At 38.3% G+C, this 13,500-nt stretch overlaps 1 protein-coding gene across 4 annotated transcripts in view; it reads left to right on the plus strand.

The window, feature by feature from the left end:
- The window catches only part of ptprfb (protein tyrosine phosphatase receptor type Fb), a 211,200-nt gene that overhangs the window by 140,551 nt on the left and 57,149 nt on the right, over nucleotides 1–13,500 (plus strand). For 2 of the 4 annotated variants that reach the window (XM_081375456.1, XM_081375457.1), the window contains exons 9-12: nucleotides 532–665; nucleotides 2,238–2,382; nucleotides 4,815–5,120; nucleotides 7,444–7,637. In XM_081375456.1, coding sequence (XP_081231582.1) covers nucleotides 532–665; nucleotides 2,238–2,382; nucleotides 4,815–5,120; nucleotides 7,444–7,637 — 779 coding nt within the window. The remainder of the gene's footprint in view (nucleotides 1–531; nucleotides 666–2,237; nucleotides 2,383–4,814; nucleotides 5,121–7,443; nucleotides 7,638–13,500) is intronic. The other 2 variants (XM_081375459.1, XM_081375458.1) reach the window with 1 other exon arrangement.

Below are 13,500 nucleotides of genomic sequence, written 5' to 3' on the forward strand. Positions count from 1 at the left end.
TTTTTAATGAATCCAATCATACAGAACCAGTGTAGTCCGATTCATGAACAAATTACTCATTTGAACCATGTGTTTTTAATGGATAATTCAAACATTTGACATTAACAGTTAACATTTGAATCTGTCTGAGGAATTCTTCTAATAAACTCACTGAATCCTTCAGAGTGGTTGCTGAATCAGCATCAAGTTATCGTTACTTCTGGATATGGAATATGTTGATATATTACGTAACGGATGGATTGGGCCCTGTTGTTAATATTTTCAGAATATATCGAACTTGAAGGTTCATTGTTTAATTTACAAAAATAGCTAAGCTTTTCTTTTACAAGCAAAATTGGCATTGTTACTTGAATGCACTCAGATGAATCAGAATCAGAACAAAATCATAATTGAATTAAATTGGAGTCTAATTGAATCAGGAAATGTGTATCAATACCCAGCCCTACTTTGCATGTTTTATTTCATGTCAGTACCTTAAAAATACTTGTGAATCTGTTGTCGCTAACTTGTCTGTGTCTGTCTGATTTCAAGTTCCTGCTCAGCCATCCAGCTTTGAGGCTGAGGCGGAGCTGGATACGCGGATCCAGTTAACTTGGCTGTGGCCGGTCCAGGACCCCATTATTAAATATGAGCTGCTATATTGGGAAGATGACTCGGATAACAAGGTATCATGTCAGTGCTTGTTCCTTCCCGATTCATTCAGAATTACAAGCAGACCTGATATTGGTAGTCTACAGCTGTTGCTGTGGGCCAAGGATACAAATGAAAGATAGCCAAAATTGACATTTCACAAAATGACTGCAGGTAAAAGTCTGCAGTCAGTTGATAGAATTAGATTGTGCTTTGTGCTTCAAAAACAGAATGTACTTTTCAATGCTCAGCACTTGACAGTGCTTCTAACTGATGCCAGAATGGGCCATTTGGATCGGTTTTCTTGATGTCGGTTCATCAATATTGAGATCATATGTCTTATGCACACTCTCATCATGATAGCCATCAGTGTGTTTCCAGAAAGGAAGTCCAGAAAGTGTGTTTCCATGTTTTTAGTGAACAACTTCTTTGTCCCCCATAATCTTAAAATGTTGAATAAACAATGAGAAAAAAAATATATATGTAGATTTATTATTTTAGCGGATACTTACAAATGAGGATAAAATATGTGCTTACAATATTAGCTGTTATGCTAAAAACACAAAAAACATTGACAGCTGCATGTGCTCTGTCAGTTTCCATTTTTTTGTTGAACAATGTAAATGCACACTTTATGAAAACAGACCGAAATGAAAACCTTTATTCACTCAAAATCTCTCTCTTCCTGTGATTTGAATCTGATACACACACACAACACGCATAGGTGGACTTCAGTGGGCGTGCTTATCACCATACAAGGAGAAGAGGACAGAGTTCTTATCATTAGTGTGGAAGATTAAATGTTTGAAAGTGAATTGGATTTGATGACTAAGTCTTCCTCGCCCACCTCACAATACATCCCACAGCCCCACAACTAATGTTTTAGTCACAATGAAACAGAAGTAGCAAAAGATCTTTCATATTATGACGTACATATTAGTGAAACAGATTATTGAAACGAAAAAAATATATATGTTCTTAGTCATCGTTTGTTGATTGGAAAAGCTGTGTAGGTTACTTTTTTTCTTCATTTGAACAGTAAAGAAGATTTTTAGCTGACACTGTAGTCCTTGGTGATTTATATAATGCAAGTCAATTGCTACCGTCACTTAAGAGTCAAAAAAAGACATATACAGACAAAACAAAATAAATATCCATGCCTCCTGGTGATACATTGAGGTCTTATGAAGCGAAACAATTGATCTGTGCAAGAAACTGACGTTATTTTTACAACATTGTTACCTGTAATCCACAGCCTCTGCAAACTTACTTGTGCTTATCCTAGATGCTGCAATGTAAAATAGATGCAGGACCGCTTGCCAAAAGTAATAATTTTGTTAATAATGTTCCGTTTCTTGCACAGACCGATCTGTTTTTGGTGAGCTATCCCTTTAAGAGGATTAAAAGATTGGAACATTTTAGAGTTATACTTGAATTAAAAATTACAAGGTAAAAAAAATGATAATATTAACATGCATGGATGAATTGTTCGCAATAACGTGCATTTAGAAACCAGAAACCAGAAATTTTATTCCAACTTTAAAATAAACCTGTGGAGTGTGGATAGGACACATAGATTGAAAGTGTTTTTGATGTTTCCTCTTCAGATCCACGTCACCTTCGACCCTGCCGGCTCATACGCTGTTGAAGGTTTGAAGCCGGACACTGTGTATAAATTCTCCCTGGCAGCCCGCTCTGAAATGGGGCTTGGGGTCTTCACTCAGCCCATCGAAGCCAAGACCGCCCAGTCCAGTGAGTACCTTATTTTATTGTCTTTATCACATCAACTAACCTAAACTTGTCCCTATGGGCAATCCAAAGGACCTCTTTCCCCCTCCTTTCTCAAGCCTTTGTCTACAGTCTCCAGAATTAATTATCTTACACCTGTAAGCCAGGGAATACCTTTATTCGTTGACAAGGGCAAAAGGTACGTTTGGTGTCTGCTTGTGCCTTTGTCATCATTATTTTGGCTTATAGGCTATTAATGTGATTTGTTATTGCTGCAATGTTAAAAGCCAGAGCAGTGAAGCCTGCTTGAGAAAAGGAGATGAAACACTGCATTTGTGCTAAATTTAACACTGACTCTCACCTCTGCTCGTGTATAACCCAACCTCTCTCACTTGCACCCACATATCAAAAGACAATGTTCAGAGAGTATATACTACAAGATTTACATTCATATCAGAGTACTCCCTTTCCCCTTGAGTCCCTCACAGCCTCGTGTTCTTCTCGAGACCTGTCTATCACCTCCTCCAGGACTCAAAAGACCCTTTGATCTCTTGAGGTTTTTTTTGTCAGGACCCCCGGAAAAATTATTTAAAAACGTACAATCTGTCAACGTGTTCAGCTACGGCTGCAGTATTTTTGTCACCTTCTGCAGCATCATGCGTTTGTAGTGGCTCTCCCACTGTTGTCAGATTAAGGACCGCCTGATGCGAGACGCCCATGCTCAATCCCACCGTGGGCGCCAAGAATGGTGTGACATCACCAAACTTCCCCTCCTGTTCTCTGCTCTGGTTGTTAACACAGGAATGCAAGCATGTTAAAATATCCCAGCGTTCTTCCTCTCAGCCATCTCTCCTTTCTTCCTTAGTTACTTATTGTTTTGTTTTGTTTTTTATCATGCAGTTATGTTTATCATATGCTGTAGAGATGCATGAACGGATGCCCTTTAGCTTTTTTTGATTATTGTAAATTGTTGTTGTGCTGTTGTAGTGTTTTTTTTTTTTTTATGCCTCTGGACTGTGTTGTGTTGAACAAGAATTTGGTAGCTTACCTGATCTCTGTTCGTCACAGACTTAATTAAATATGCCGTGCTGGTGCTGCGCTTATCTCAGACACTCAGAAGTGGCACAGAGCCTGCCAAAAGATGCTAACAGCATGGTCGAGTACGCTCCCGGACACGTCAGCTGCCTCACTCTCTGACACTTGGATCTCTGACAAACGGGGGGCTGTTGTCTCCCAGCCAATAGGCTGACTGAGAATGTGTGAATGCCTGTTAAAACACAAACCGATGGCCTTTCCCCTGCCTGTCAACACCAGACAGAGTAGTAGTAAACGGCTGCGACATACTGATCACTTAGACCAGAGTGAGAAATGAACATGCCACCAGCCAAAATAGTGTATTTTTCGCAATTGCAGGTCAGTTTTGCATTGTATTCTAACAACAGCACACTCTTGCTGGTGAGGCGCATTTGATTGGCTGTTATACACTACCATTCAAAAGTTTGGGATCTGTAAGATTTTTTAAATGTTAAAAAGTTTTTAAAAAGTATCTTATGTTCACAAATTTATCTGATCAATAATACAGTAAAAAGAGTAATATTTTGAAATTTGTGTGTTTAAAATAACTGTTTTGTATTTGAATATATTTAAATTAAAATTTGTAATTTGTTCTTATGATGGCAAAGCTGAATTTTCAGCATCATTACTCCAGTCTTCAGTGTCACATGATCCTTCAGAAATCATTCTAATATGCAGAGTTTTTTGTTAATACCAATGTTAAAATCAGTTGTGCTGTTTAATATTTTTTGGAAACTGTGATGCATTGAATTTTACTTCAGAATTCTTTGATGAAAATTAATTTAATGCATCCTTGCTGAATAAAAGTATTAATTTCTTTAATAAAATCTTACTGACCCCAAACTTTAAATTGTATGCGTGTGTATACTGCATATGTTGTTAAAATGACATTTCATATTATGTTCACATTCTCCTATTAATATTAATTTATAGGTTAATTTAATTTTTGTACTTCTTTTTAGTATTTTCAAAAACACATTGGACAGAAAACCCAGTAATCAACCTTAGACCATACACAAACTACAAAAGGTAAAAATAATAACAATATGAAAGGTGGCTAGTAAAATTTGGCATTCACCAGCCAGTCGGTGATGGGCAAAAAAAGTTAGTATCCCACCGCTTTGATGTAGCATCATTTGCAGATTTTCCCTCATGAAATCAAAGCAAAGTTATTTGATTTAACCAAGCTTGACCTCAATTTTAAAACCAAAATGGCTTTGAAAACACAAAATCAGTGTATAGTTCTAATTTTATATTAGACAAAAATATGAAACAAAGACGTTCTCAATTCTTGTCCCAACCTCTCAGTCCAGAAGCAAGCTTGTTATGAGTTGTTTAATTTTTGCTTGATGCCCTCCCCGTTGCCTTGCCCCCTCCCGCAGCCCCCTCTGCCCCCCCTCAAGACGTGCACCTGCTCAGCCTGAGCTCCACCAGCATCAAGGTGAGTTGGGTGGCGCCGCCGGCCGCTAGTCGCCACGGCGCTATCGTGCGCTACACAGTCAGCTACCAGGCGGTTAACAATGAAGACTCGGAGCGCCACGAGGTGAAGGACATCGGAGCGGATGCTTCCAGCTATGTGCTGGATGGGCTGGAGAAGTGGACGGAGTATCAGGTGTGGGTGAGAGCGCACACCGATGTGGGCCCCGGCCCAGAGAGCACAGCTGTGCGTATACGTACCAATGAGGACGGTAGGTCTGAAGTCTCCTATGTGGACAACTACTAATGCTGGGCTATTGCTGGCTGCTACCTTTCTGTTCTCTTTTTGTCTGACGAATTACTTCTTTCAAGCATGGCTAACAATTATTCCTATTCAGGGTTATGAACAATATCATCTGTGACATTTGCTATAGATTCCACAGTATGCTTGTGACTTTCTTGTTTGTCAAACTTTTCTAATTAAAATGTTGTGGTATGGACAAAGTAAGATTCTTTAAATAATGCCTAACCTTGAACAAACCTAGACCTGAAAGCTTGGTCTTCTCCTTAAAAGTAGTGACTGGAGCATTTTGTTTTAATTATAATTGGAACAACTTAATAAGTGAGGAGGGAGCAATATCACAGAGACATCCTCTTAAAGCACCATAAAATCAGGGGGCCACTACCCATGGTTCATAGCTCAGAGTTATCTTATCATTGAAGCATGGTCTAATTGTCCTACACTTTAATCAAACAACTGACACAGCTTTCCAGGAAGTCCAGCTGTTAGCTAACCACATTGCCTAGACCAGGGGTTTTCAAACTGGGTTTCAGGGACCCCAGAGCCACTGCAAAGAAATCAGAGGAAAATTTGTGAGGAAAAATAATTACAAAATGCATGTTTAACAATTGAAATTACAAGCTAAATATGCATATAGTTTTGTTCAAAAATCGTTATAATAATGAATAAAAAACAACTATGCATACCGTTCAACAGTTTGGGGTCAGTAAGATTTTATTTACTACTTTTATTCAGCAAGGATGCATTCAATTGATTAAAAGTGACCGTAAAGCCATTTATAATTTCACAAAGGATTTCTATTCTAAATAAATGCTGTTCTTTTGAACTTTCTGTTCATCAAAGAATCCTGAAAAAATCATGGTCACGGATTTCACAAAAATATCACTATCATATCGTGCTTATTATTTTTCTCCTTGGCCTCAAAAAATTAAAAATCCCTGTCCTAGACATGGCATGCAGTCATAGACATCAGCCCTCAAAGCAGTTACTCACTCTTACTCACAGTCTGTCCTTCCTCTGTTGTGCTACAGAAAGTTTTACATGTACTTTATGATTGCACAAGGTACAGGCTATTACACGTGTGACTTCAGGCAATCCCTGAGTGCTTCTGATAAAGTTTTTAGAAACGTAGGCTAAAGAGAAAAGCTTATTAAACGTAGGAGAGCAGTATAAGACCGGATGTGCTCATTGCATGGTCCTTTACAAGACAACATGCGCTTTGTCTCTAAAGTTGCGTTTACACTGGCACAAAAAAGTTCGATTTTTAACTCGCATCTGACATGTTGCACATGTATAAACACAAGATACAAATTTTTTCATATCCGTTCTGAGCTTTTTCTAAATGTGGTTTTAAATCAGATGTATATCTGGACCTACGTCTAAACGCTTATATCCGATTCCCCTTGGAATTCCAAGCCACCACAAGGCAAGGATGATGCGTTTGCCCACAAAGATAGCTTCTTAATGTCAATAATCATGGCCACACAACGTGAATTATATAAATAAATTTAGTACGGCCATTCAAAACCCGAGGGTCAACCATGCTGCGTAGTAAACCGATCTCCAACAGAATCATTTTGGGTGGGGATTAATGTAAACAGAAATCGGATACCAGTCGTGTCTAAAGTGAATGTAAACAAGCGGGACAAAAAATGTATTATGGTCAAAAGATCAGATCTGTGCATTAAAACTTGCAGTGTAAACGCAGCCTAAATAACAGGATTTAAAATTAAAAATCTTAATTATTCCAAACTTGACCAATAGTATATCTTTGTCCACTAGCTTTTTCATCAATATCTCTAGTTATCTGTTTCCCTTTTTCCTCTTTCTCACTTCTCATTCTTCATTCCTCTCATTCTCCTACCCTCCTGTCTTAGACTACCTTCTGCTCTATAGTCACATCCTTATATATTGGTCCTGGCATCACCCTTAGAAATGATGTCATGCTTTTCCCTAATCTGGTCATCATGAATTAGTTCATGTCAAGCATATCAGCTGAGCAGCATTTCAGCACATCCTCATCAGATAATTAATTGTCCTTCATCACCTCCTGCTAATCTTTTAGCAGTTCTTATTTTTATCAGATTTTTTACACTTTCTTCTGGATCCTTGAATTGTTGAGAATAATCTTCTCAGTGAAGCCACATTAGCTTTTTTACCGATATGATAAATGTTCCTTGACTGACAAATATTTTAATACCTCTCCTTACCCAAACCGCAACTCATTAGCACTTATTAGAGTGTTTCAGCTCAAACACAATCCTAAAAGTTTAAATGTAACTGTCCCCCTTTAGTGCCAGGAGCCCCACCACGCAAAGTCGAAGTGGAGGCTGTGAACTCCACAGCTATTCGCGTGACATGGAAGCCACCACTCTCTGGGAAGCAGCACGGCCAGATCCGGGGATACCAGGTCATATACTCCCGCCTGGAGAACGGGGAGCCACGCGGACAGCCTTATATAATGGACGTCGCTCTGCCAGAAGCACAGGTACTACCTGCTTATTACTTATTGGCATACTTCACTGTTTGTACTGTGAGCTGGATGCCATTGTTAGGGCTAGGTTGGGATCTGCTCCAAACCTTAGTGATCCTATCCTAAATCGGGAACTCTTAAGTGACTTATTTGAAAAGCTTTACTTGGAGACTCAACTAAACCTCACAATTGATTAGAATTGAGTTTGGTATTAGCATGCTGATCTGATCTATTGATCTGACACAGTAAGCATGCACAATTTTTTTTTTTTTTATCAAAATATTGTTTATTATGACCTTTCTTTCAGTTAATGTCTATCAACTGAAAAAGATATATATATATGTATGTATGTATGTATGTATGTATGTATGTATATATATATATATATAATGATTTATAAAAAAAAAAACAATGTTAGTTTTAGTATTTTAAGTACTTTAGTAGTTAAAAACTAAGTTGTTGTTTTTTTAGTACAATTCTTTTTATATTTTATTTTATTTCAGTTACTGAGTTTTTGTTGTTTTTTGGCTACATAATTGTCTTGTTTTGAACAGCCTCTGGGTTGGTTAGTGTGTCTTAAATGCCCTTAAAAAATGCTGTCTAGGTAGGCAACTCAGTAGGGTTTGGAACAGAATCTTTGTCTTCTGTGTTTTCAGGATACATGTCTACACATCTAATTCCACATGAAAACTTTTTTGAGCCTTGAGTGTTGTGTAAATTGATGTTAAATATTTCACAGACCCACACTATTGGTGGCCTTTCAAGAATTCAGCTCTTTGTAAATCCTAACATTAATACATATGCCTTGTTACTCTGTATTTTTTTTGTTGTTTCACTCATGGTGCATTAATATAAGGAGATTTAAAACTGCCTGAAGAAACGTGGGTGCACTGAGATGGAAGAAAGATAGTAATCCTTAGGAGGGATTTAGAAATCCACGAATATCTTTAAGTAGACACTTTTTCGAGGATATAGAGATTCAGACTGGGGGCATTTAAATGCTTCTGCTCTTGAATTGTTAGCTGAGAATTAACTTGCGTAGTCGTGTTTTTCTGCACTTTCCTTGCCCCCCCAAACAAGAGATTCTCATTTACCTGTGTAAGCATTCCCCCTTACCGAGCTAGTGGGATAAAGACTGTAACAAAAGATGTCTATGGACCACTGTGGGCTTTAATGATTTTTAGTAAATGGGCAGGTGACAGAGGTTTTTCTGGTGCATTAAAAAGCTTATTTCTCATTTGCATAAGTACATACCCAAGTGAAGAAGTGCATGAGAAACGCCAATGTATCACCTCGCACATTAGCGCTAAATCCACCTCCTCGAACTGCCAAGTTTCCTGTGCTGCCGTTAATTAATTTCAGGCTATAGTATTAGGGATGCACAATATATTGGTACTATATTGGTTATTGCCTAATATTGTTATATATATATATATATAATTGTGCATGCTAATATCTGCTATATTTTGTATAAAAAAAATGTATTATCATTTTATTTTCATTATTTATAATCATCTTTGTTGTCATGTAACACTTGAAAATCTTTAAAAACACTAATTTAATTGAGAAATGTTATATGCATTTTATATTTTACACTAATTTAATTGGGGAAAAAATATAATCATTAAAATTGAATAACACTTCAGCAAATCTCACAATAATTATTCATTTTCACATTGTACATTATAATGTTGTCATGCCTAAATTCAGTTCTAGTATTTAAAACTGATTAGGCTTTTTTATTATTATTCATCTAGACAAAGTAGCACAGAATTGTAATATCTGCCATTTTTCAGTTTTAGACCATAATATCCTAATATCCCATAATTGTAATATCAGTGCATTTTTAAACGATAGGCTATATTCTATAAAATTCCTTACTCAGAGCTTGTAGTTGTCTTTGTGACCTTCGCCTCTCTGGTTTGTGGTGTGCTGTTGTTGTTTTGTCTGTTCAGAGTCTCTAGTCCATAACACCTCAAGTCATAACTTGTAAACTTTGTTTAATGGCACAAGGTCAGCTGTTCTAAATATTTTTGACAGCTTACAAGACACATTTGTTGTGAATTTTTTCTATTTTTTGTAAAATCTAGTTTCTATCAGTGACAAAAAACAACAGACAGGTTTTGTTTACTGTGTCTGTCAGATGAACTGCTGTTGACCTCTTTGCTCTCACAACACAAAGACACCTGCGCTTGCCTCTCCCTCTTTGGCAAACAATCCACCATAACATCTGAAGCATTGAGTCATTTACTGCGAACTGTGATGGTTTGTCCCAGGACGTGACTCATTCGCCTTCATTTTTACAGGAAAAAAAAAAGCATTAAAACATTTGCAACACTTGCTGAGACTCATTTGTAAATATCAGATTTCTCAGACACAAAGATCCATACAAGCCTGTATACTTTCACCTTGGGTCTCTTTTTTCTCTCAGACATTGAAGATGTATCATACGGTTACGTTTATGTCTACATCTTTCTTCATTTTTTGACTCTTACTCAGCAAAAAATAGCATGTGTTATTGCTTTGCTCTCTGGGATGTAACTGGCAAAGGAGAACGAGTGAAGAAGGGAGAAAACATGTCGGAGAAGTGATGAAAATCCATTGTGTATTGTGTAACACTAATGGTGTGGCAGGGTGGTTGCTGAGTTGTTTTGATAAATGGCTTGTAGTGCGTTTTTGTCTTGACAAAAAGACCCGGATTTCTCAAGACATCCATTTTTGTTCTTCTGGGGGTTGCCAATTTTTAATATGTGCTGTTTCTCTACCACCTTCGGAGACTCTCTGACTCTAAGAGCATGGGCTTCTGCATGGATGGGCTCCTTAAACATCTCAGAGGAGAGCAAGAACATGTGTAATGTTTTTCATTTGCTCTTAGTGTGCATTACTGAACCAATCCAAACCATAATGGCCGAGCCACCAATTAACAATAACACTTGTGAGTTACAAAATGACTAACTACCTACACAACACCCACTCTCATTTGGTATGTCGTAACATTTTTTATTGAATGATTTTATCTAACGCATCAATATGAAACGAAATATACGTATTTTACTTTATAATGTGATATATTTATGGAACTGGACTGAAGCATAACTGCAATTTTTGAGGAGACTTTTCCAGTATGCCAACAGTTACACTTTTCTTTTTTTTAATCATCCTTATTTGTAATTTTTGCCATTATTTATAATGCATAAATTATAGCCATTAACTATAACTTATAAAGTCATAATGAAACTGAAATTCTTTCAATGTTCCAGCAGAGTAAAAAGGATTATCGAAAAAGAAAAAAAGCTTCCAGTCATGAAACGGGCACGGTTTAAGCCGACTAAATGATTGGGGAAGTCTGCCATACGTCACCAGAGAGTCTCGTTTCATAAAGATCAAGTTGTGACATTTTTATGAAAAATTACAATGCCGAAAAAATAAATGTATACTTGGATGAATTGTTTTCAGTAAGATGCATTTAGAAAACACAGTAAATTTCCATTTCACACTGACTTTAACAATTGGTAAGGTTTTATTACCTACACAATTAGCCTAAAAATGCTTTAGTAGCTTTTTGGCTTTTGGTTAGCATTTACAAATACCCCACCTAAGTTATTACATTTTGATTAAAGGTTATGCTCTGATGTACTGTGCACAAGTAGATGTGTGACGTAAATTGAAAACTTGAAAGTAATTTCACATTGATTCCGAGTTCATATCAAGACACTTTCACAATCTGATCCCAATATTTGTCTCACTCAGAGCAACTTGAGAAGCCTCTTTCTCATCTGTCTCCCCGGCCTCAGCTGAAAAGCCGGGAAACCAGTGAGCACTTGTTTGTCCGTGGGTGGGTTAAATGCATTTTCTTTTCAAAGAAGGCCAGACTAGAAACCCACACACTACCCTCAGTCTAAATTTAACTGAGAGATTGAGTTAATTGATCCATTCCAGTGTGCCACGAGAGCCGAGCAAGTGGCCGTTAGAGAGGCCTGTCAACCTTTCCATGAAGAATCTCTGACAAATCTGCACGAGAGCCCCTACAATTACAACTGTCACTCTTCTGCGCTGTATGGTTAGGATCCTGTTGCATCAGTTGTGGATGTTAGATAGAAGAGGGAATAAGGAAATGACAGATACAGCGAGAGATCGGAGCTGTGGGTGGTGCAGCTTTTAGAGAACGAGGACCTGAGCTGGTAGCCAAAATAGAGGGTTTGAGCCCAATAAAGTGGGATTTATAAACTACCACCATCTTGTCATTGGGTCTTGGGTGTCCCAAGACAAGGGTGACCTGCTCCTTGGGGGCCAATGTCCTGCAGAGTTTAGCTCCAACTTGCCCGGAAGTTTCTAGTATGCCTGAAGACCTTAATTAGTTGGTTCAGGTGTTTTTAATTGGGGTTGTGGGTTGGTAGGAGGTGGTGCAATTGTCATGTGAGTTTCACTGACATTGGTAGTTGCCACATCCCATCACTGTACATTTGCATAAAGTACATTTGCATAAACCGCTGTGTTGCCAACGGTTGTCGCTTATATCATCTCAAATCAACTCGCTTTGAAAGTGAATGACTTTCGATCACTTTGTATCTGCAAAAATTGCTGTCACGTGAAATACTCTGTAAGACTCTGCGAGCATCTGCTTTATGAGTAAAGTGAATGTTAGATTCATACAGCACCAATTCTGAAAAAAATCACTCTTTCCTCATTGCCCAGATGAAGGAGAGAGAGGAGAGCCCTTTATTTCCCATGATTAATATCAGCACCATCTTCGCCTTTCATCTCAACAGGCTTTATCTGACAAACGCAGACATCCATTACTATTTTAATATCCCGTCTGAAAATTGCCGTATTTGGCTCCAGCTGAAGATTCCTATCAGTTCTGACCTGTTTTTTCTGCTCTCTGAAGCATTTTAATAAACTAGGCTAATTTATTCATCTAGCATTCAAAGAGAATGATTCAGAGGAGATAATTTTGGGAAAGCAAAGGCCTGTACGCTTAACAGAGGCTAAAGTGCCACGTGGAAAACAACCACCCATTAAGAAAGCAGATAAGCGGAAAAAATGTCTCATTAACTTGAGCTTAAAGAGGTTTGTTTGTGTTTATTTAAGCGTACGTTTCTTGTGTCGGTGCTGAGGTGGGATGTTGTTGTTTGAGTGTAGAGCCGACCGAAGCAACTGTGGTGGCTTTTCCGTCCCCTTTTAGATGCTGTTGTGTATGTGCTAAGTGCACGTTGGTACTGTATCTACGCCGCAGCACTGTGCACGATTAATTGGACAGTTTAAATCAGCGGTTTAGAAGGAGTCCATTGAGGCGGAAGTGAATGCAGTGAAACGTCGATGACTAAATGATTGAAGTACAACTCTTATGTGCTGATCTGAAGGGTTAGAAGTGCTCTCTGTCCCATTATATCTGATCAATGTTTCAGCCTCCACACTTTCTACTCAACTTATCAGCATGACTTCAGCTCCTCGCTGAGAAAGGTAATGACGGGCGGTCAGGCCTCCAGGCAGTCGTGCCCTGGGTAAAGTCATTGTTACTGGACTTTTAGGAAGGCATGCCCTGGGCAAAGCCAGTGGATTCCCGTATGCTGTCAGGTGCTTTTAAAATCGTCCATGAGACTCCCACCTCTGAGCAGCCGGCGGGCTAACAAGACGCCACATATGCCAGACGCTACCCTATAGGATCGGCCGTGCGAGGTCTGTGTGTGGGAAGCGGTGTGTTAGGGAAACAGACTGAAATATTGGCCTCCATCTAGTGTACTAATGGTACTGTTATGCAATATATACACAGATCTAGATCAGCTCCATCATGAGAAGCAATTGTACGATATGGATGAATGTTTGCAGACTGATCTAATGTAGAAAATTACAGTGTGGGGGTCTACACACTGATACT

Source organism: Scardinius erythrophthalmus (assembly GCF_964197995.2).
Source record: "Scardinius erythrophthalmus genome assembly, chromosome: 9".
Classification (NCBI taxonomy): domain Eukaryota; kingdom Metazoa; phylum Chordata; class Actinopteri; order Cypriniformes; family Leuciscidae; genus Scardinius; species Scardinius erythrophthalmus.